We start from the raw sequence: 24074 nt of genomic DNA, 5'->3' as shown, positions 1-24074 counted from the left end.
TGGGACAGATCACCAGCACAGATTCCTCCTGTCCGGCCATATCCTTTGGTCAACATCAAGAGCCTCCTTATTGAGACTGAGACTCAGAGAGGTCATGTCTCTACTCAGAACCAGCCAGTGGCTTCTCTTTGTATTAAGCTGAACTATATACAATGGTCAGTCTTGGGTTCTAACCCATGAAAACATCAGTTTTGCATGTTCTCACTTGCATTAAATCCAAACTCATCATCTTGGCCTGTGGGGCCCTACATGATGCAGCCTCTTTCTGCCTCTTTTGGCTCCTCCTTCCTCCTTTCCCTGTGCTAAACACCAGATGGGGACCAGCCTGGGACCCAGGGCCAGCTGCCCTGCACCTCTCCATGCAGGCCCTGCCCCAGCATCCCATGCTTCCTCCTGGGAGACTCACCGGTCAGCATGAACTGATAGGCGTTGTCAGAGATGGAGAAGATGTGGGGCGGGGCCTCCTGGCGCTTTTTGCCTCGGTAGCCTTCCACCACCTCGGGGTTGTACACCGGCAGCCACTTGTAGGGGTTGACGGTGACACAGAAGAGGCCCGAGTAGGTCTGTGGGAGGAAAAACACATACGTGTGTATATGCATGTCTGTGGGTATGTGAAACCCCTTGCCTTTATTCTTACCTCATGTTTTGTTGGGATAAACTTGTAAAGGGGGGAAGCTACCATTTTTATTTATAATGAGTCACTGAGACTCAAAAAGGGGCGTAACCGACCCTCCCACAATTGGTAAGTCACAGCGCCCCCATGACCAAGCCTGGCCCCAGGTTCCCTGCTCTCCGGCTCCTGATCCTCCTCCCCACCTTCCTTCCTCCAGCCCATCCACCTCTGGCTTTCTTGCCTTCTTTCTCTTCCCTGTTTGTCTTTTGTTCATCAGCCAGGCAAGCACTCATCTTCCAGAATCCCATGGCCCGCACACATACCTCAGCCTCCCTCCCCCGCCCCCAAGTCAAATGCCCCGGGGAAACCACGGGGAAAGCCCTCGCGGACATAGATCATCCAGGACGTGTAGCGGTCCTTGAGGTTGTACAGCACGGCCGGCTCGTTCAGGTGCGTCAGCATGGCCATGTCCTCGATCCTGTCGAACTTGGGGGGGTTCATGGCATACACATCCTCCGGTTTGACCACCAGGGTCTAAAAGGGAAGAGTCACAGTGCTTCACTAAGATTCTCTGCACGTCTTGTCTGCTGCCTCCACGAGGAGACCAAGAGACTCTCGAGCTGAGAGGGAAGTGCCGAGTGCTAGAGCAAGCCCAGCTCTCAGCAAAAGGATGAAAGGCTTTGGGGCGGCTTGTGGAGGTGCTGATGGAATGGGGTTTGTCTCTGTTACTCAGGGCTTTCTTTTTCCTCTCCAGTGGGCCTGAGGTGAGAGACAGATGTCAGAAGTGGGAAAAGAGGATCTCTGTGGGTGGATGTGGGTAATGGTGCCTGGGACCGGGAGCCACAGGAAACTTTCAGCTGTCAGTAACACTGCCTGGACCAAAATCCAGCTCTAGCAGCTGGCTCTGTGTCGTCTACTAGAGAAAATGACACGTATGTCCCCTGCAGTCCTGAAGCAGAGACCAAAGAGAATGAGGGGCATTGGATCGCCAGGCTGGTGCCCGCAGATTGCCAACATTCTGAGCTCTCTGAAAGCAGCTGTCTAGTCCCCAGCCCACATCTTCCACCTTCACCACCCACCCCCAGCATGCTTATGAAAGGGCCCCCCAGCCGCCCCCTCACTCCTTTCCTGTCCTTTCGGGGGTCAGAGTGTTATAAGCCAGGCAAACGGCACCATGAGAGTTCTGAGCAAAGGCAGGTGTCTCCTCTCCACTTCTCTCAACCCCCACACCCTCCGGCTTCCTGGGGCTAGAGGACCCCAGGCATTGGGGGTAGGGAGCTTATCTTCCTCTCCCCTGCCCTGTCCTCACATCCTTTTTCTTTGTGACCTCCTCTGAAAGGATCAGTTTTCCTGGTCCTGTCTCTGGGCAGTGTGAACAGGAAACCTGCCTTTTCCCTGCCTTCAAGCAGGGATTCATTCAAACCATCCCCACCAAGGCGCCCTCACTGTCTATGGTGGCCTCTTGGGCTCATCTTAGATTATCATTCACTGTGTCTAACTTCCGCCTTCACTGACGCATTAGGAGCCCATTCTTAGCTCCTTATCTGAAATACACAGAGAGCCACCTTCTGGGAGCGCCAATGCTTAGTAGCACTGCCGGGCTGTTTTCGATGCCTTTTTCCTTTATGCCCAATCCAATGATACTATTTACTAGTCTCTTGCATTTTCTTTTTCCTCTTTTCCTTCCCTCCCTCCCTTCCTCCCTTCCTCCCTTCCTTCCTTCTTGGGACATTTCCAGATTCTCCTGGTCTAGGTTTTAGAAACTAGCGAGGTCCAGAATTTCTCACGGCACCCCCACAATGGCTCGGGCCAGAATGTATCGGGCTGCAGTGCTCATCACCTTCATGATACAAGGAAGCTGCTATTTCATTGAGCTTGTGGTCTCCTAGGATCCCTTACCTGTTTTCCTTTCTTCCTTAGTTAGATGGCCATTGCTAGAAGAATTTGGGAGAAATCTAGGCTATCAAAGGAGGGTGTTCTAAAACAGCTCTCATTGGTGTTGAACTCCCACCTCCACACCCTTGGGACGAATTGAGCTGGGCACCTCTGGCCTACAGTGAACATGGACAAAAATACCTGAAAACTAATTGTTTTCATCAGCCACAGCCAGCCTCTATTCCCACCCGTGAACCTGAGGCCGGTATCCACCCTGCTTTCTCTGAAGACACCTGGGAAGCCGCAGGCTACGTCGTAGGTGGCATTCCAGTGCTGGAGCCACATCTGGAGGTGGCTGGGGTTGGGCAGATGCATACCCAAGGCAACCACAAGAACTCGGTGGAGGACCAGCGGCCTGTGGAGGGTGCGGAGTCTTACCCTGTTGTCCTCAGTTTCCACGGTGACCTTCCCATCCTGAGAACTCTTGATTTTCCCCTTGGCATATTCTTCCTTTGAGTCCACCACAAAGCAGTAAGTCTTGGCATCAAAGGGCTGGTTCTGAGCCTCGATCCTCTCCTTTTCTGACTTCCGGAGGAAAGGAGCGGCGATGCCAAACACTTCCATTTCAGTGTCACTGCTCATGGTGTCAGCTGGAAAGCAAACCCACCCAGTGAGCTCAGCTGCCCCCTTGCTGGGCGCCCGGCAGCTCCAGGCTGTCTCAGCATCTGCTCTGTCCCACTTCAGTCACAGGAGCCCTCAAAGTCAGGGTCCCAGGAACAAGGCTGTCCTCATGCCTCGAGGAGCTCCACCCAAAGAGCTTCAGTGCTAGGAAATCACACAGGCACATGTTTATTGAGGGGCTACTCTGTGCGACAGGCTTACAGCCTATTTAACCCAAGCTCCTCAAGCGTCTGAGGCTTGAATTGGTGAAGGGACCTTGGAAGTGAACACCCCTCTTGGGACCTCGTTTTCCTCTTCTGTGAAACCCAGGTATTGCTGTTTATTTAAAAATAAACACCAGGCCAGGGAGGTGGCTCATGCCTGTAATCCCAGCACTTTGGGAGGCCAAGGTGTGTGGATCACCTGAGGTCACAAGTTTGAGACCAGCCTGGCCAACATGGTGGAACCTCATCTCTACTAAAAATACAAAAATTATCTGGGCCTGATGGCAAGTGTCTATATTCCCAGCTACTCGGGAGGCTGAGGCAGGAGAATCGTTTACCAGGAAGGTGGAGATTGCAGTGAGCCAAGATTGCACCACTGCACTCCAGCCTGGGCAACAAGAGCAAAGCTCCATCTCAAAAATAAATAAATAAACAAGCAAATAAAATAAACACCATTAAAAAATGCATGTCTTCTTCAAAGATAGCGTGCTAATGGCAAATAGCAAAGAAATTTTTGAACCATTTCAATCAAGGTGGCTACATCCTCTCACCAGGGAACCTGCCTTTTGCTTCCTTGGGTTGCTAAGAACAAAAGCAAACATCTAACATCAGCATCTGTTTGACAGTCCCCCAAATGCCACCTCCTCTCCCATCTGAACCTGTCCTTGTCTAAATGTGCTAGTTCCTCTGTCTCTCTGTCTGTCGCTTTATGGCCGGTGGGAGGAGGAAGGAACTGGCAAGCTTGGATCACCTAGAGACTTCCAACAGCCAATGGACAGGGCCCAGCTTCTCACCTGAGAGTCCCACCTATAGGATGAGAGCCAAAAGCAGCAGCAGCCAGGAGGTCCCGGACCTGGAATAATAGGCACATACCCAACTTAGCGGCACCTGGGGTGGCTGCTTCCATGTTGAATCAGCTTCTGATGAGTTAACTCAAAAGGATAAAGGACTAATAATTTAAAGGCAGACTGGGGCCAGGCATGGTGGCTCACGCCTGTAATCCCAGCACTTTGGGAGGCCGAAGCAGGCGGATCACAAGGTCAGGAGTTCGAAACCAGCCTGGCCAATACGGTGGAACCCCGTCTCTACTAAAAATATAAAAATTAGCCTGGCACGGTGGCTATCACCTGTAGTCTCAGTTACTAGAGGGGCTGAGGCAGAAGACTCGCTTGAACTCGGGAGGCAGAGATTGCAGTGAGCCGAGATCATGCTACTGCATTCCAGCCTGGGCAACAGAGCGAGACTCCATCTCAACAACAACAACAAAAACACAGGCTGGAGGAGCAGATGGGACATGACCCACAGGTAGCCATGCAGGGAGGAAACACCCTCAGCTGTGCAGAAATCTGGTTTCTCCCAGCCTGCAATGGCGCCTGCTTCAGTCTTCCTGCCTCCTGTTTAGAATCGGACCCCAGAGATGGCATCCCAGCTAAAAAGCCTCTAGTTTCAGGGCAGGGGCAGGTCTCCTTGCCTGTGAGCAGGCAATATCTCTGAGATCAATCTACACACAATGGCCACAGCCAGGGTGGTCTTGAGAGGACAAGACACCTGGCAAATAGTGGAGATGGTGAGGGCAGGGCGAGGCCCCCAGTCCCGTCAACTCTTCCCGGGTCACAGAGACAATGGGAGAACGTCAGTCATGGCAGCTGGACCCCCGGCAGGTGGGCCCAGGGGGCATCCAAAAGGATCCTGCCAAAGAGGACACATGGAGAGGAGGACAGGGAGAGTGGGTGGGGAAAGAGAACCTGCAGGGCCCCTGCTTGTGGAAGGTGCTGGAGGCAGAGGGTGCTGGGTGTTTGGGCGCAGGGAAACCTCGCTCTCTACACCGAGCTTATTCTAAGAAAACTCAGAGAGGAGGCCGGGCGCGGTGGCTCATGCCTGTAATCCCAGCACTTGGGAGGCCGAGGCGGGTGGATCACGAGATCAAGAGATGAGACCATCCTGGCCAACATGGTGAAACCCCGTCGCTACTAAAATTACAAAAATTAGCCAGGCATGGTGGCATGTGCCTATAGTCCCAGCTACTCTGGAGGCTGAGACAGGAGAATCGCTTGAACTCGGGAGGTGGAGGTTGCAGCGAGCTGAGATCGCGGCACTGTACTCCAGCCTCGGTGACAGAGCAAGACTTCATCTCAAAAAAAGAAAAGAAAACTCAGAGAGGGATGAGGCACCACCTTACCAAAGCCAGGCAGGGCCAGGGCACCATGCACAGGGTGTGGATGTGCTCACCGAGTGGGTGTGCTCCAAGCAGCTGAGACCGAGAAGAGGAGCCTGTGACTTACCTCCACCCACGAGCGAGCCACAGAGGGCTGGCCGCTCCCCAGGCTTTTATAGGCCATTGCTAACCCCCGTGGCTCATTCCTTCTCTATATTTGGAAAGAGGATGAGCAGCCCCACAAGCCGAGAACCAGCTTCTTCCACACGTATTTTGGTCGTTGCCAAGGGAAAGGGGTATAATTAGAAATGAGCAGAATCCATCACCGTTTTCCGACTGTAGGACGTCGGGAGTTTGGGATGCCTTTCTCTGAACTTGGGGCCGGTGCTCCCCCACCTGATGTGGTGGGATAGCCTCGCTGCTGGTTGAGAGGGGCGGGCAGCAGCCTGCATTCTCAGGTGGTCATCACATCCTAAACCCGGTGTAAGCCCCTAGCTCATGTGGACCGAGGACTGAAGTCGGGCGGCTTGCTTAGAAATCTCATCACACAGAAAAATGAGTAAGACTGAGGATGCAAAGTTGAAATCCTTTTGGAATTTTGAGCAATATTTTGTCACAACCTTGGGTTGTGATAGCAAAACCTGTGACAGGAATAATTAATGATAATGATTAATAGTAATAATTCCCCTCCCACCTTGCCCTCTTCTCCCTTCTCCTCCTTCTACTCTCCTCCTTCCTCTTCTTTTCTCCTATGCAATGTTCTCAGTATCATTATTAATTTAATTATTTCTTAAGCTCTAATAGGACCAGCGAGTGCATTAGTGAGAGGGAGCTATGCCGCCAGCTCGAATTCCCTGCGACAGCTGCCTGAGGACCCATGGCTATTAAGATGGATTACCAATTAGGAAAGACCAGCTGCTGGCAGGGATGGGGTAGGGGGGACGGTGGTGGCCTGCGGAGAAAGGGCGGACAAGGGGGGCTGTCTAACAAATGTGGTCATTTCTAAATCAGGAGTGGGAAAATAAAGCCTCAAGAAAAGAGTATGTCAGAGGCTTTTGCCCATTCTCCTTCTACTTTTTTCTTTTTTCTTGACAAATCTTTGGGAGGATGGCTGGGTGGGCATCCTGTGGCTGTTTATTCTAAATAGAACTGTGTGTCAATGTTTCCCAACTGGGAATAGAAACCGCACCTCCCCAGCCCCGCACACAGTGGTACCAAGCCCAGATGTGGAGGCCACTCCATGAGATGTGCGTGGGACCGGGGAGGCAGGGCTCTGGTCTCAGGGTGAAGGTACATGTTCGAAACACCCACTGTGCTCTGGCCCCTACACCCTACACAGAGTGCTTCTAGAAGACACAGAGGACAGGGAAGATGCAGCCTTTACCCTTAATGGTTTGTATTCTAGATGATGAGTCCCGTGGACGCTACAGACTCGTTTACAAAATTGAGGTGATTTCATGTCAAAGTAGCACATGTTTATGAAGTGCCTGTTCTTTGAGTGCCAGGCAAAGCCAGTGGCTGCCAAGGGAGTCAGCTGAGCAGCACTCACTCACCCCTTGCCTGCCCACCAGCCACCAAGAGTTGCCCCTGCCCACTGTCCCTCTTCCTCCAGGTGAGACTGACATGTCCATCCATCCTTGGAGCCCCTCATCATCCAAGAAGAGGGTAACTGTCACTCCCGAAGTGTCCATCCATGTCCTGAAGGGAGTGGTCTCCTGGGGCTCTGCCCTGTGGGTCCAGTGATGCGTTGGCTGAGGCTGCTGTGTGATTGGCGGGCTGTCTCCTTGGGAGACCTGGTCAGGACAGCCACGGACAGGTAAATATCACCGAGGGGAGCAGTGGTGTTAACTGGCTCCGTGGGGTGAGGGGACAGTGCAAGTGGTCCTGGCTACATCTCCGGCAGTGGCGTTTGCAAGGCAGGCCGTGGGTGGGGCGGGGGTGGGCTTTGGTGCTTGCAGTTCCTACTTCAACACCCAGACCTACTGTCAGGAGGAACTGTGTGGAAATGAAATATGGGGCAGTTTTGCTTTTTCCCTTTTACAGTGACCGATTTACTCATCTATCTATATAACCACATCCATTCCCACCTCCAGGAGACAGAAAAGAAATATTCCAAGTCTGGGTGTGGGGGCTCACACCTGTAATCCCAGCACTTTGGGAGACCCAGGCAGGCAGATCACCTGCGGTCGGGAGTTCGAGACCAGCCTGACCAACATGGAGAAACCGCGTCTCTTCTAAAAAATACCAAATTAGCTGACCGTGGTGGCACATGCCTGTAATCCCAGCTGCTCAGGAGGCTGAGACAGGAGAATAGCTTGAACCCAGGAGGCAGAGGTTGCAGTGAGCCGAGATTGCACCATCGCACTCCATCCTGGGCAACAAGAGCGAAACTCCATCTCAAAAAGAAATACTCCATTCAACATTTCTTTCAGTTCCCTTAAGAGAGCACCCATATCACATTAGTACCGAACACAAGCTCTAGAATGCTGATGACTTCTTGCCCGGCTTTCCCCACTGACCCATCGTTCCTTCCTTCTCTTCATCAGAATCCTTCATCTTCAGCAAACAAATGTAAGTGAATCTAGGAGAAAATGTTGTAGATTCCTAGAGTGTTCAGCTGTGAGGTCTTGGCAGTTTCTTTTAGTCAGGATCGTTCCTCCTATCGTATTTATTTTTCAGTAATATAAACAACGTCAGACACTTTTTATGTGTCAGGCACAGAACCCAGCACCCCCAGGGAGATACACCTGGAGATGGTCTGGTCCCTGCCTTCAGGGAGGCGTTCATCTGCAGGGGTGAGAAGAGGAGGACTCATTCCCCCAAATGAACTGTGTGGTACCAGATCAAAGGTGATGAGTGGATCAAAAAGGCACACATGCTGATGGTGTTTGAATGAGGGAGAAACAACGTCCAGCTGAACGATCTCCTTGGCTGAGCTCTCTCTTCAGATGAGGAAATCGAAGGCAGCAGCCACAGGAAGCTTGCTGGAGGCTGTGGGAAGAGGGCCAGCGTCCGGGATGGAGGTCAGCTCTCCAGGAGAAATCCCGGGTGGCTGGGAGGGACGGCACTCATCACAGTCTGAGCAGCAGTTGAAAAGCTGGATATCAGGAATCACAAGGTCTGGCCATTTGGAAACGTCTAGAACTGCATGGAGCTCTGCAGTGGCAGATCAGAGCAGAGGAGTATGGAGCCTGGGTGTGGACCTCAGCTTGCCCGCTCGCACACCACGTGATGGCAGGCAGTATGCTTCTCTGAGTCTTCATCTTCTCCTCTGTAAAATGGGGGTGACACACCTGCCTCACAGACTCGTTATGTGCATTCAGTGGGATACCCCAACATCGGGCACACCACGCCTCACACTGTGTTTGGTCAATTGCAGGTGTTTGCCAGGTGTAAGTTTTCTTCTGTACTTGAAGATATTACAGCACAGCGTGACTGGTTTTCTTAATGAGAACCCTGAGTAAATTACACTGAATATATGTCTTATTGAGATGGGGAGGAAGAAAGAGACACATGTAATATTAAAAAAAAATTCCATCCAGCCGGGTGTGGTAGCTCACACCTGTAATCTCAGCACTTTGGGAGGCTGAGGCAGGCAGATCACTTCAGGTCAGGAGTTTGAGACCAGCCTAGCTAACATGGTGAAACGCTTTCTCTACTAAAAAAAAAAAAAAAAAAAAAATAGCTGAATGTGGTGATGGGTGCCTGTAATCCCAGCTATTCAGGAGGCTGAGGCAGGAGAATTGCCTGAGCCCAGGAGGCAGACGTTGCAGTGAGCCAATATTTTGCCACTGCACTCCAGCCTGGGCAACAGAATGAGACTCCATCTTTTTTTTTTTTTAATTTGAGATGGAGTTTCGTTCTTGTCCAGGCTGGACTACAATGGCGTGATCTCAGCTCACCGCAACCTCCGCCTCCTTGGTTCAAGCAATTCTGCCTCACCTTCCCAAGTGGCTGGGACTACAGGCATGTGCCACTGTGCCTGGCTAATTTTTGTATTTTTAGTAGAGAAGGGGTTCGCCATGTTAGTCAGGCTGGTCTCGAACTCCTGACCTCAGTTGATCTGTCTGCCTTGGTCTCCCAAAGTGCTGGGATTACAGGCGTGAGCCACTGCGCCCGGCCTGAGACTCCATCTTGAAAAAAAAATCCACCAAAGAAAAAAATCTTGAGAACCTCTTGCTGCTTCAAGAGGCAGCTTCAGGAGTGAACTGGATCGTCTCTTGGAATTCCTCCTCTGATGAACAGGGGACAGATGACTTACTGGTATATTATTGGCCAGCTTTTGGGGACAGAAGGGGCCCTTGTTCTTTCAGCCATCACACAGCCCAGGATAATCCCACAGCCAAGGCAGAGAGCTGCATTTATCCCTTGATGGGCTGGAAAAGGTATGTATTGTGTCTCAAGAATGCAGGCCGGCTCAGCAGGCAACAAGTCAGGCAGCTGCCCTCTCCTTCCCAACGCCCGGTCACTTCCTGCCCAGCTATTTTCCTCCACTGCCACTGTTTGATGTTCAGTCCTGAGAATGGACACTTGAGGTTCTCAGCCTCACAGCAGCATTCCCAGGACTGCTCTCTGCCAGAGCATGAAGTCAGCCTTAGAGAGCACATGGCTCCTGGATCAAGTGCCTTCTCCATGCCCCGCTCTGATGGGGATTAGGTGTCACTGGAAATGAGGAACTTGGTTATCTTGAGCCAAGACCATTCCCTGGCACTGAGGTGAAGGGTGGGGGTCCTAAGCCAATGCCCAGAGGCCCAAGAAGAAAGTCAAACAGAGAGAGGCCATAACTCTCTCCTTTTAGTTCAATTCGACTGTATGCACTTCCCCCAACTTCCTTTTTTTTTGTTTTTGAGACAGGGTCTCACTCTGTCACTCAGGCTGGAGTACAGTGGTGCGATCTTGGCTCACTACAACCTTGGCCTCCCAGGTTCAAGCAATTCTTATGCCTCACCTTCCAAAGTAGCTGGGATTACAGGCAGGCACCACCATGCCAGGCTAATTTTTGTATTTTTAGTAGAGACAGCGTTTTGCTATGTTGGTCATGCTGGTCTCAAACTCCTGTCCTCAAGGGATCCACCCGCCTAGGCCTCCCACAGTGCTGGGGTGACAGGCAAGAGCCATTGTGGCTGTCCCTCAACTTTCTATCATGAAAAATGTTAAGCATATAGGTAAGGTCAAAGCATAATAAATGAACATCCGTATCTAAATGCGACTACTGTCAACACTCCGCCAATTTGCTTTCTCCCTCCCTCCTCTCTCTTTCTCTGTAGCTAAGCCTTAATTTGCTGTGCCGTTTGAGAGTAAGTAGTAGACATTATGCAACTTCACCCTTAAATATTCAGTATGTATCTCCTAAGAAAAAGGACAGTCTCCAAAATGCCATTGTTTTACCAAATAAAATTAACAATAATTCTATGTCATCTCTTATGCAGTCTGCATGTAAATTTGTCCAGTTGTTCCAACAATGGTATAGCTGGGTTCTCCCCACTCCCTAAATAAAGATGGAATCTTGCTGGGCTCAGTGGCTTAAGCCTGTAATCTCGGCACTTTGGGAGGCTGAGGAGGGTGGATCACCTGAGGTCGGGAGTTTGAGACCAACCTGACCAACATGGAGAAACCCCATCTCTACTAAAAATACAAAAATTAGCTGGGCGTGGTGGCAGGTGCCTGTAATCCCAGCTACTCAGGAGGCTGAGGCAGGAGAATTGCTTGAACCTGGGAGGCGGAGGTTGCAATGAACCGAGATCACACCATTGCACTCCAGCCTGGGCAACAAGAGCGAAATTTTGTCTCAAAAAAAAGATATAATCTTCTTTAACGTGTTATACTTGGTGGTTATGACTCTTTCATTTTAGTCTGGATCATTCCTTCTATCTTATTTATTTTTCAGTAATATAGAAATAATTGGGGTCGGGTGCAGTGGCTCACACCAATCCCAGCACTTTGGGAGGCTGAGGCGGGTGGATCACCTGAGGTCAGGAGTTCAAGACTAGCTTAGATAACATGGTGAAACCCCGTCTCTATTAAAAATACAAAAGTTAGCTGGATGTGGTGGTGGGTGCCTGTAATCCCAGCTACTTGGGAGGCTGAAGCAGGATAATCCCTTGAACCTGGGAGGCAGAGGTTGCAGTGAGCCAAGATCATGCCATTGCACTCCAGCCTGGGTGACAGAGTGAGACTGCCTCAAAATGAAATAAACTGAAATAAACATTATTGGACATTTTATGTGCCACAGAACCCAGCACTTCCAGGGAGATACAGATGGAGACTGCCTGGTCCCTGTCTTTGAGAAGGTGTTCGTGTCTAAGGGTGAGAAGAGGAGGATGCATTCCTCCAAATGAACTGTGTGGTACAAGATTAAGGTGTTGAGTAGATCAAAAAGGCACACAAGCCGATGGCCTTCGAATGAGGGAGAAAGAACATCTCACGGGACAAGGTAGCCCCAGGGAAGGAATGCAAGGGCACTCTGTGAAGAGGCATTCGTGTAGGAAGAGTGTTTGAGAAGTCAAGGCCGCAGGAAAGCATCCTCAGCAGGGGGATAGGAGGGATAAAGGCGGAAGTGGGAAAGCTCACAGAGGACCCAGGAAACAAAGCCTCCTGGAAAGCAGTGCTACAGCAAAAGCCAAGTCGACAGACATCAGACATTGACTGATTTCTCAGAAGGGTCCTTTCCTCTGGGAGGAGAAATGGGTGACTGAGGGGACACAGGGCAGGAGGGAGACTTTCTTTTGCCTTTTTTTGTTTTGAAATGGAGTCTTGCTCTGTCGCCAGGATGGAGTGCAGTGGTGAGATCTCAGTTCACTGCAACCTCCGCCTCCCAGTTCAAGCAATTCCCCTGCCTCAGCCTCCCAAGTAGCTGGGATTACAGGTGCATTGCACCACGCCCGGCTAATTTTTTTTTTGTATTCTAGTAGAGACAGGGTCTCACCATGTTGGCCAGGATGGTCATGATCTCCTGACCTTGTGATCCACCCACCTCAGCCTCCCAAAGTGCTGGGATTACAGGTCTTTTGGCTTTTTACTATTTACCTTTTTGTAACTTTTGAATTATGTGCTTGGTATATGTGTTACCTATTTCAAAAATTAACACTTTAAAAAAAGGTCTAGTATGAAAAATGCTTCTCACCGTGCAAATAAAATAAAAATGATTATACCTGCTTTCAAGAAGGTTATGTAGCATCTTATAAGTACTCATTGTCAATGCAGGAGTAGAAATTGCTAGCACATTTTCATCTCTGCGCTGCTAAAGATATCGTGAGCATGAGTTCATCTAAAGCTCATGTAAACTCTGCGAGGGAGGCACTATGATTAGCTACATATCCCAGAAGAGGAAAGAAAGGCACAAGACAGGTAGAGAAACTTGCTGGGGGTATGTAGCTAGTGAGTGACTGGCCAGGATTGGAGTCCAGTTTGATGTCAGAACCCTGCAGTGAACCACCTCTGTAACTATTAATATATGAGAAGAGATTAGGGGATGGACGGTTCAGGAATTATGACATGAGCTGGAAAGTTTGCAAAGTTAATCAGAGTAAATTTCCTGAAAATGTCAAACCTCAATCTGTAAGTGACAGGGAGAGCTGGTGCTGAAAGGTCAACAAGTAAGGAGCTGATTCCACAGACGCCACGGGGAAACCTAAGGAGAGGACTCAAGACGAGCGAGCAAGTCAGGTCCAAGACACTTGGCTGGCAAAAAGTAGATGACCTCATATCTGTGGTGGGGCAGGTGGCGGCCACCGTCGCGGGCTGCATTGAACTCAGTTGATTGATGGGACCCTTGTGGTAGGGAGCACAGAGCAACATGATTGAAGCAGAAAAGAATGATTTGAGCAGAACAGGTGAAGACAGATTCCAAGGGAAAAAATGGAAGCAGGCATGGCCTAGAACTGTGCCAGGGGATTTGGAGACAGGAATTAAAGGTAATGGATGAACCCGAATGATGCCATAGACAAGGAAGCAGATACATTAGTCTCCCAGCTATATATCAGGCATGGAAGGGAAAGATCAAAGATCACTGTGAGGTTACCAAAGGGATGAAATCGGGAGCAACTGGGACCATGATAATAGAGAATCTGGAAGAAAGGTGGCCAATTTGCAGGGGAGGGGTTGATTAAAATGTAAGCCATCCATTATTTATTGGACATTTTATGTGCCAGACACAGTACCTGGTATTTCCAGGGAGATACAGATGGAGACGGCCTGGTTGTCTTCCTTTATTTAATTTTAATTTTTTTAATTTTTGAGACAGAGTCTCACTCTGTCACCCAGGCTAAGGCACAGTGGCACGATCTCGGCTCACTGAAGCCTCTGCCTCCTAGGTTCAAGTGATTCTCCTGCCTCAGCCTCTTGAGTAGCTGAAATTACAGGCACTCACCACCATGCCCAGCTAGTTTTTGTATTTTTAATAGAGAGATAGTTTCACCATGTTGGCCAGGCTGGTCTTGAACTCCTGACCTCCAGTGATCCACCCAACTCAGCCTCTCAAAGTGCTGGGATGACAGGTGAAATCCACTGCACTCAGCCTATAACCTTTAAGTTAACACTGAATTTTCATTTAAAGCAGTGATTTCAACCTGGCTATCCCTTAGAATCACCTGAGGAGCCATTAAAAAGAATAAAGCTTTGTATGAACAACTGGGACATAAGACCCCTTCTGGAAGAAAAGACTATAGCAACAGATAGGATAAAATCCTTAAGAATAAACTTAACAAGACATGTGCTAAACTTTAAACTGCTGAAGGACACAAAAATAGACATTCCTTGCTTTGGATAGGGTGATTCACTATCAGATGTCAACTACCCCCAAGCTAATATATAAATTTAATGCCGTCCCAATAAAAATACCAACACTTTCTTTTTCTGGAGCTAGAACCTTGATTTTAACTTTCGTCAGTGTATGGTAAAGAAAATACTGATTAGTATGGATCAATTCGGGTATCTGAAAACATAACGACTGTATTTGATTATCAGCACATTTAGAGAATAACCTGCGCGTCCTAAGGTGAGATGGGGTGGGGAGATGGGGTGGGGGAATGGGAGTAGGGAGGAAGGAAAGTTCTTTTTTTTACAGAAGAATGCCACTTAAACATAGATTGATAAAATTAGAAAAATTATTATTTTGTCATCCTCAATATAAAAACCCATCCAAGCAAGGATCAACAATAGATGCTAAAACCACTGGGTGAAGGGTCTTGGGGAAAGGATATTCACCGCCTTAAGCAGGTGATGAAACAGCACCGCTGAGAAGAGGACAGCCTGACACCTTAGTAGGATGCAATCTGAGCCGCACGATCCTTTATGACATTGTTTAGGCTGGGCATGGTGGCTCACACCTGCAATCCTAACACTTTGGGAGGCTGAGGGGGGTGAATCGCTTGAGTTCAGGATTTCAAGACCAGCCTGGGTAACAGGATGAGCCACCATCTCTACAAAAAAATGAAAATCATAGCCGGGTGTGGCAGTGTGCGTTTGTAGTCCCAGCTACTTGGAAGGCTGAGGCAAGAGACTCGCTTGAGCCTGGAGGTGGGGGGGTGGAGAGGGAGGAGAGGGAGAGAGAGAGAGAGAGAGAGAGAGAGAGAGGAAGAGAAGGAGGAAAGGAAGGAAAGAAAGGGAAGAAAGAATAGTTTAATCTGAATCTAATTAAGCCTCTAGGCACAACTTCATGTTTTCAGGAAATGAAGGAAAGTGAAGAAACCATCAGTCGAATCCAGAACATGGGACATTATGCAAAATACTTGCCCACATACTTCAAAATGAATCTTATTTCTCTCTCTCTCTCTCTCTCTCTCTCTCTCTCTCTCCCCCCCTACCTATCATTCTATTTAATTCTAGAGCCTATTTTAGGTTGAAAGAGAGCAAAGAGATAGAACAAAATGTAATACTACATGAACAAATTTCTTTGCAGTTCTCTTTTTTCTGAGACGGAGTCTCACTCTGTTGCCCAGGCTGGAGTGCAGTGGCATGATCTTGGCTCACTGCAACCTCCGCCTCCTAGGTTCAAGTGATTCTGCTGCCTCAGCCTCCTGAGTAGCTGAAATTACAGGTGCGCACCATCCCGCCCAGCTAATTTTTGTATTTTTAGTAGAGACGGTCCTAGATTGAAAAGAAAGAAGAAACAATGGAAGGGAAAAAAGAACAATCTGATGAGGCATTTGGAGGACGAATTGAGGAAATTTGAATATAAACTGGATATTAAATGATGTGCATGCAATTCATTAATTTCCTTAAGTGTGTAAATAGCATTACGGTTATGAAGGAAACCGAGCTTACTTATAGGATTTTTCGACTGAAATATTTGGAGAAAGATAACTAATACGACAAACTTCAAACAAAAAGAAAATAGATGAGTTTACATCAGTAATTTTCTGATGCGTGAATTTGCTTTTCTTTTATTACAAGTGAGGTTGAACCTCATCGTACACACTTGCTGGTCATTTGTAGTTCTGTGAATAGTCTGCATATCCTTTGCCCTTTTTCTCTTCAGATGTTAATGCTTTTCTATTTTGAGAACTTTCACATAGCAAAGATTTTGGTCATCACTCTGTATATTGCGGATATTTTCCCCATTTGTTTCTTATCTCCTCTGAACCTCTCAACAATCCCAGGGGTTAGGCAGAGCAGGTGGAATTATCCCCACTTGATTGATGGGGAAACTATGATTCAATGGGGAATGTTTGCCCAGAGAAACAGAGCTGTGGGAAGACCTCACGCACCAGGATGTCCTACTGCCCTGCAGGGATGGGAGTCCCAATGGCATCATTTAAAATTAGGGGACAAATAATTTTTCCCTATACAAATTAAAACTTCTTACATAGTTGAGCCTCAATATCCTCCTCTCTCACCAAAAAAAAAAAAAAGAGGAGTTGAACTAAATGACCTCTTAAGTCCTCTTCAGGCTGGGTGCAGTGGCTCACGCCTGCAATCCCAGCACTTTGGGAGGCCGAGATGGGAGGATCACCTGAGCCCAGGAATTTGAGGCCAGCCCTGGCAACATAGCGAGACTTGATCTCTACAAAAAATAAACAACAAAAAAATTAGCTGGGTGTGGTGGTGCATGCCTGTAGTCCCAGCTACTCCAGATGCTGAGGTGGGAGGGTCGCTTGAACGTGGAAATTTGAGGCTGTAGTGAGCCATGATAGCACCACTGCACTCCAGCCTGGGTGACAGGGTGAGACCCTGTCTCAAAAGGAATAAAGAAAATAAAATAAAAAATCATCTTCAGCTGGGCATGGTGGCTTATGCCTGTAATCCCAGCATTTTGGGAGGCCGAGGTGGGCAGATCATGAGGTCAGGGGTTCAAGAAGACTGGCCAAGATGTTGAAACCCAGTCTCTACAAAAAATAAAAAATAAAATAAAATAAAAGTCATCTTCGGCTCTGCTGTCTTCTGATTCTGTGATTTAAGGCACAAGAGAGATTTACTTGGATGGAAGCACTGTCTTTATCTCAAAGCGTGTGTATGTTGAAGGTGGAGTCGGGGAGCTGGCCGGGTTATCAGTCCCATGTATGACATTCTCCAGGGTGAATGTCTATGACAGCACGTTACCAACAGCACTTTCCTCATAGGCTTGAGTCCTGGAAATGCCTCGCTTTAACCAAAAGCAATCAAGCACACACTGCAACAATAAACTCCAGCATTTCTGTTTCATGGCTGAAGAGTAGTAAATCAAGGGAGATACTACTTTTTCCCACAACCCCTGCAGGCATCACTAGTGGATCACAGCACACATTTGAGCCTGGCCACAGCTTCATAATCCTACTTAGTGCTTTTTGGTAGGAAGCAAATGACTTGATTGAAATTGACCCAGGGATAAACTATCTTACTGGCACTAGACTATTTTTCCTAATGATATATTTTTTTTCACTTTCAATTTCTCCAAGTGAAATTCACATTTTGTTTGTTTGTTTGTTTGAAATGGGGGTCTCACTGTGTTGCCCAGGCTTGTTTTGAACTCCTGGGCTCAAACAGTCCTCCTAGTTCAGCCTCCCAAGTCACTGGGATTATAAATGCATGCCACAGTGCCCAGTTAGTAATGACTCTTTCTTACTACTAAGTTAATATATGTTCATTTAGGAAGGGTTGGAAAATAAAAATCATCGAAAAACATACCACCATTATTAACTCTGTTAAGATTTGGGTATTTTTTGGGCTTATGCAAAAAATGGGATCAAACTTTTACAGCTTACTTCTTCACTCGAAGTACATATTGGATATCTTTTCAGATCATCAAATATTAATCAGTAGCTGATTTTAATGGTTCTATGGCATTCCACTTATGAGAGTGCCACTGTTTTATCTGCTGTAGTTGTTGTTTTTGTTTTATTTGGAGATGGAGTCTCCCTCTGTCACCCAGGCTGGAGTGCAGTGGCACCATCTTGGCTCAGTGCAACCTCCACCTCCCAGGTTGATGCGATTCTCCTGCCTCAGCCTCCCTGAGTAGCTAGGACTACAGGCACACACCACCACACCCAGTTCATTTTTTCTTTTTTTTTGTATTTTTAGTAGAGAGGGGTTTCACCATGTTGGCCAGGCTGGTCTCGAACTCGTGACCTCAGGTGATCTGCCTGCCTCAGCTCCCAAAGTGCTGGTATTACAGCCGTGAGCCACCATACCCGGCCTCTGCTGTAGCTGCATATCTTATGGATGCCCTAGAGTTGGGCATCTAGGTTGCTTTCCATTTACTATTTCCATGATTATTACAAAAATACTGCAGTGAACAAATTCTTGTGCATATCTCTGCTTCTCTCTGTTAATAAATGCAAAAAGATGGAATAGCTCGCTTGCTGTATATCAACAAATTGCTATCCAGAAAGAATGCCACACTTCATATTCCACTGCTTTCCATGGGAGAGTCCATATCACCACCATCCTCAATGCGTAACATCATTCTTTTAGTGCTTTGTCAAATGGAGACAAAAATTCCAGTTTGAATTAAATTGTTAACTATTTGTATTCCTCTTTTCTGAAGCTGTTGGTGTCCTTTGCCCTGCTTTTTCTTAGGGTGTTCATCTTTTATTTCCTTAAGGATTTATAAACATTGCTTATATATTGGTGGTAGTAACTCTTATTTTTCATCAAGCCTAGCAATGGCTTACTTTATGCTTTCTGCCTTGGCTGCCATGTTCACAAAAACCATCCCTACTATTTTAGTCTGACTTTCATGGTTACAAGAAACAGGGTCATTCTGAACCTTCAGAGAAAGAAGGGAAGGAGACAGTGGGTATTGTAAAACTCATGTTCATTTTAAGGGAGGACACAGACTAAGAATCTAACTTGTTTCATTTCATTCATCATTGTTCCAGTATTTTTAATCATCTTGATCAGTATACTCTTTGTTACATAGTAAAGTTTTATGTAACATGGATCTATTTTCATTCTTTTATTTCCAACTGGATCTTTCTGTTAAATGCTATGTAAGTACTACACTTTAAAAAAACATTATGGCCGGGTGCGGTGGCTCACACCTGAAATCCCAGCACTTTGGGAGGCCAAGGCTGGTGGATCACCTGAGGTCAGGAGTTCGAGACCAGCCTAGCCAATATGGTGAAACCCCATATCTACTAAAAATACAAAAATTAGCTGGGCGTGGTGGTGGGTGCCTGTGATCCCAGCTACTCGGGAGACTGAGGCAGCAGAATCGCTTGAAACTGAGAGGCGGAGGTTGCAGTGAGCCAAAATTGCACCATTGCACTCCAGCCTGGGCAACAAGAGAAAGACTCTGTCTTAAAAAAAAAAAATTATGGCTTAGCAACATACATTACTATTGATAAGGCAGGTTCTTCCTCCTTGCTCTTATTTTTTCAGATTTTAGAATCTTTTTGTTGAGCTACAAAAAAAAAAAAAAGCTGTAATTTTTAAATAAAGTTTATTGAGATATATATATTACAATTCACCCTTTTAAAGTGTGCACTTCAGTGAATTTTCACAAATGTATGCAGTTGTGCAGCCACCACTAAGACACAGATCATTTTCACCACTTCCTAAAATTCCCTTGTGCCCCTGGCAACCATTTGCCACTGCAGTATTATTAAACCCGTGTTGAAAACTTACGTTAGGAGAAAACTGACATATTTACATCGAGTCTTCTCACCAAGGAACAAACTGTCTTCTTCATTAATATCTCAACATTTTCTCCAAAATTTTACAATTTTCTTCCTCTGGATCTGAATCATTATTAAATTTACTCTATTTATTATAGATTCTGTGTGATGATTGTGAATTTTTAAAAATACAGTAGACACTGATTTTTGCATAGTTATAACTAGATGCTGACTAGATACATAAAACACTTAAAAGGAGTAGAAGCTTAGGTGTACTACTTGGCATTTTGGTTGGGCATCATGTCTAAAAGCTGAACTATTCTTTATCTCGTCTGGTTATTTGCATCCCAGAGGCACTCTCCAGGGTCTCATTTTTTTTTTTTGAAACGGAGTTTTGCTCTTGTTGCTCAGGCTGGAGTGCAATGGCACAATCTCAGCTCACCACAACCTCCACCTCCTGGGTTCAAGTAATTTTTCTGCCTCGGCCTCCCAAGCAGCTGGGATTACAGGCATGCGCCACCACCCTGGCTAATTTTGTATTTTTCGTAAAGACAGGGTTTGTCCATGTTGATCAAGCTGACTTCAGGTGATCTGCCCACCTTGGCCTCCCAAAGTACTGGGATTACAGATACTAGCCACTGCACCCAGCCCCAGGGCCTAATTTTTTTCTTGGAGACGGTGTCTTGCTCTGCCACCAGGCTGGAGTGCAGTGGTGTGATCTTGGCTCACTGCAACCTTCACCTCCCGGGTTCAAGCAATTCCCCTGCCTCAGCTCCCCAGTAGCTGGGATTACAGGTGTGTCACACCACGCCCAGCTAATTTTTGTATTTTTAGTAGAGATGGGGTTTCACCATGTTGACCAGGATGGTCTTGATCTCTTGACCTCATGATCCGGGGCCCAGTTTTTATATCCCTCGTACTCAGTCTAACATAGGTACTCAGCAATGTTGATGCAATCAATGAATCAGTGAATGACTGTCTTGTGCTCTGATCCCTCATGTTCTCGACCAGGCTTTCTGAACGTATGGGGCTGAGGCTGGCTGAGGGAAAAGTGAGCCATCCAAAGGCCTGCCCTGCTTTGGGCACTAAACACTTGCCTGTCCCCATCAGGAGTGGAATTTAATCCTTGCAGGGCTCTATGGCCCCACTTTTTTCCGTAACTAAGAGTGCCTTTGCAGAGCCTGAGCTGACAAGGATATAGGCAGTTAGTCTCTCTCAGTCTATTACACTGGCCGCCTACTGCAGTAGGGCTGACAGAGATCAAATGATCCTCAATCTGGTTTCAACTATTTGAGAATGCCTACATGGAAAGACTGCATTGAGCCCTGATAAGGCCCCACGGGGTGACCAAGCAGCATCTCTCTCTGCTTTTTGATCATATTACATCAACTCAATGGAGAAATGCTTGGTATCCTGTGCCGAATAGAAATTCTGACAGGGAGTGACAGTCATCTTTGATGAAAAATTTTAAAAATGGGGCAATTAAATAATTATCAGAAAATGGACTTTGCTTACCTGAGAGACTCTTCAAATTGTGTTTCATGGGAGCAAAATTAAATAAAGAGCTTCCTGGAAGAGGAAAGATTACCTTATTAACTTCATTATTCTTTGACATTTTTCCCTTCCCTATTGGGTAAATAATAGACTCTGTGGTACAGGGGGTGGGACAGAACCAATGTGCATGACTTACATGGGGATCTTGTTAAAATACAGACTGATTGAGCAGAGCTGAAGTGGAGCCTGAGATGCAGCATTTCTAGTACGTTCCCAGGTGGTGTAACACTCCCGGACCATGGACTATATTGAGTAGCAAAGCTGCAGAGGGAGTTCTAGTATTAGCTTTGCTACAAGCTTATAGATAAGAAACCACTTGGGTACTTCTTCCTCTATACAATGAGGCCATACCGGATGGCGTCCAACACGTCTGACACTGTGATGGCTGAACCACCTCAAGGTCCTCACGAAACCTTGGTGGCCAAGCCTCTCGGTATGACCTCTTGAGACCAGGAGGCTCTCACAGGCATCTGCAGAGTTCAGCCTTGGCCCCTTACCTTTGCGTCATCCTTGAATGGAAAAAGGATCATGAGCTGCCAACTGTAGACCCACCCAGGAATACTTCAGATGGCTCAGGCACAGTGGTAATATCCCTGGCTTACTACATCAAAATGCAGTGAGCATCATCAGAGCGGTCCGGAGCTTGACTGACAATGACCACCTGCTCAACACAGCAGACGAGGAATGTGCCCACTTGCTCCTTCAGCTTGTTCCTCCCTCTGTGTCAGGGTCCCAGGGCCCTAGAAGCCTCTAAAAGCCTCTGAGTGGCTGGGCGCGGAGACTCATGCCTGTAATCCCAGCATTTTTGGAGGCCAAGGCGGGCAGATCACGAGGTCAAGAGCTTGATACCATCCTGGCCAACATGGTGAAACCCCGTCTCTACTAAAACTACAAAAATTAGCTGGGCGTGGTGGCATGTGCCCGTGGTCCCAGCTACTCGAGAGGCTGAGGCAGGAGAATCGCTTGAACCCGGGAGGTGGAGGTTGCAGTGAGCCAAGATCATGCCACTGCACTCCAGCCTGGCGACAAAGCTAGACTCGGTCTTGAAAAAAAAGCCTCTGAGCAAACTTCTTTGCCTCTCAAAGCTGTGGCAGCTTTAGGTCCCAACCTTCAGCTTGGGGGGCACTCGAACTATGATTTCCTGTCCCTTCAAGTGGGGATGAGAAGACACTGTCTCTGGGGCTTAAGGGTGGCAACCATGCTTTGTCCATACCACACCCCAGGCCTTCTCTCCTACCATCGGCCCCCACACTTCCTCCATGCCGTCTTCCTTCAGGCCTTCTCTCGCCTGGGCAACCTGATGCTGGCATTAGCATTATATCACTCTGCCTAAGCTACAGCAAGTTGCTGAGAGCTGTCCAATGCATTCTCCACATCACAGACTTTTCTTTCAAGCCTGCCTTTTGCAGGGACTCTTTTCCCCTCCACTTTTCTTTTGGAGTTATAGGGTGCAAACAGTAAAAGACATAAATCTGAAGTTCAACGTTTAATACATTTTTAAGTATGTAAGTCATCACCCAGATCAAGCTACAGAACATTTCAATAGCTCTGGAAGCTTTCCTTGCACCCGCTTCTGAATTAGTAATCATCCCAACTCCTGGCAGAGGTCAGCACTATTCTGACTTCTATTACCATGGGCTAGTTTTCCCTGTTCTCATAGCGTCATATTTCATCCTAACACAATTATTCCTGTTGTACAAATTCAAAGAAAAAAAAAGACCCAACAATGAAGACAAGTGGGTTAGTCTTTCTAATCTGGTCCAACCTGAATACCAGCACCCTATGTATAAAAATGGGAAGAGAGGCTTGGCGGGGAGGGTTGTCTTTCTTCTTTTTTTTCAGACAGAGTCACACTCTGTTGTCCAGGCTAGAGTGCAGTGGCATGATCTTGGCTCACTGCAACCTCTACCTCACAGGATCAAGTGATTCTCCTGCCTCAGCCTCCTGAGTAACTGGGACTACAAGTGTGTGCCACCATGCCTGGCTAATTTTTTTCTATTTATAGTAGAGACAGGGTTTCACTTTGTTAGCCAGGATGATCTTGATCTCCTGACCTTGTGATCTGCCCACCTTGGCCTCCCAAAGTGCTGGGATTACAGGTGTGAGCCACTGCGCCTTGCCAGAGGGGTGTCTTTCGCTAGGGTTATGTCTTCCTTGAACTGGGTGCAAACAAGGACACAGTCACATGTATGACATGGAGATAATATGCCTCCACAAAGAATTGTATCGTGGTTCCTTGAAATTAAAGGACCAAATTATAAACAAGTTTTCACTGACTAGCTATTTGGTGATACCAAACAACAAATCCAAGAGCAAAAACAAAAACCTTTTTGCTGTGCTGGTGAAACTATGGAGTGCAATGGCACGATCTCGGCTCACCTCCACCTCCACCTCCACCTCCACCTCCCAGGTTCAAGAGATTCTCCTGCCTCAGCCTCCTGAGTAGTTGGTATTATAGTCATGTGTCACCACGCCTGGCTAATTTTTGTATTTTTAGTAGAGACAGGGTTTCTCCATGTTGGTCAGGCTGATCTCGAACTCTCGACCTCAGGTGATCCACCTACCTAGGCCTCCGAAAGTGCTGGGATTACAGGTGTGAGCCATCGCGACTGGCTAACTGTGGTTGTTTGTAAAAGACAGAGTTGGTCTCTTCCAGAGGCGCATGCTGGGAATGGGCTGGGGTGGCAGTGGGTAGGGGTGCAGACAAAATTAGATGTTGGTAAATACTGAAGCTTGCTGATGGGTACATGAAGTTAATTAGTTAACCATTCCACTTTTTGAATAAGTTTCAAAATATCCAAAACAACAACAAAAAAGAAAACTCAAGTTTTCTTTCAGTTAAATACCCACATAAATGTTCTCATGAAATAGTACACAGACTGAGTGACTTTAAAACTCCTTATGAGGGGGGACATTAGCATCTTCATGTTGAAGATTGAAGGGAAATACCTCCAAGTATT

General features: G+C 47.4%; 1 protein-coding gene across 1 annotated transcript in view; it reads right to left on the bottom strand.

Annotated features, from left to right (window-relative positions):
- MYH3 (myosin heavy chain 3) overlaps positions 1-24074 on the bottom strand; it is a 49114-nt gene that overhangs the window by 21606 nt on the left and 3434 nt on the right. Inside the window, exons 2-6 of the mRNA XM_064378309.1 lie at positions 21076-21375; positions 4167-4225; positions 2927-3138; positions 1004-1147; positions 407-563 (exon numbers count right to left, since the gene is read on the bottom strand). Coding sequence (XP_064234379.1) covers positions 407-563; positions 1004-1147; positions 2927-3130 — 505 coding nt within the window. The 5' untranslated portion in view covers positions 3131-3138; positions 4167-4225; positions 21076-21375. The remainder of the gene's footprint in view (positions 1-406; positions 564-1003; positions 1148-2926; positions 3139-4166; positions 4226-21075; positions 21376-24074) is intronic.

Source organism: Aotus nancymaae, unplaced genomic scaffold, assembly GCF_030222135.1.
Source record: "Aotus nancymaae isolate 86718 unplaced genomic scaffold, 86718_ANA_hifiasm-v0.15.2.pri h1tg000018l, whole genome shotgun sequence".
Taxonomy (NCBI): Eukaryota; Metazoa; Chordata; class Mammalia; order Primates; family Aotidae; genus Aotus; species Aotus nancymaae.
Note: the sequence above shows the minus strand (reverse complement) of the source record. Positions and strands in the feature narration are given on the sequence as shown.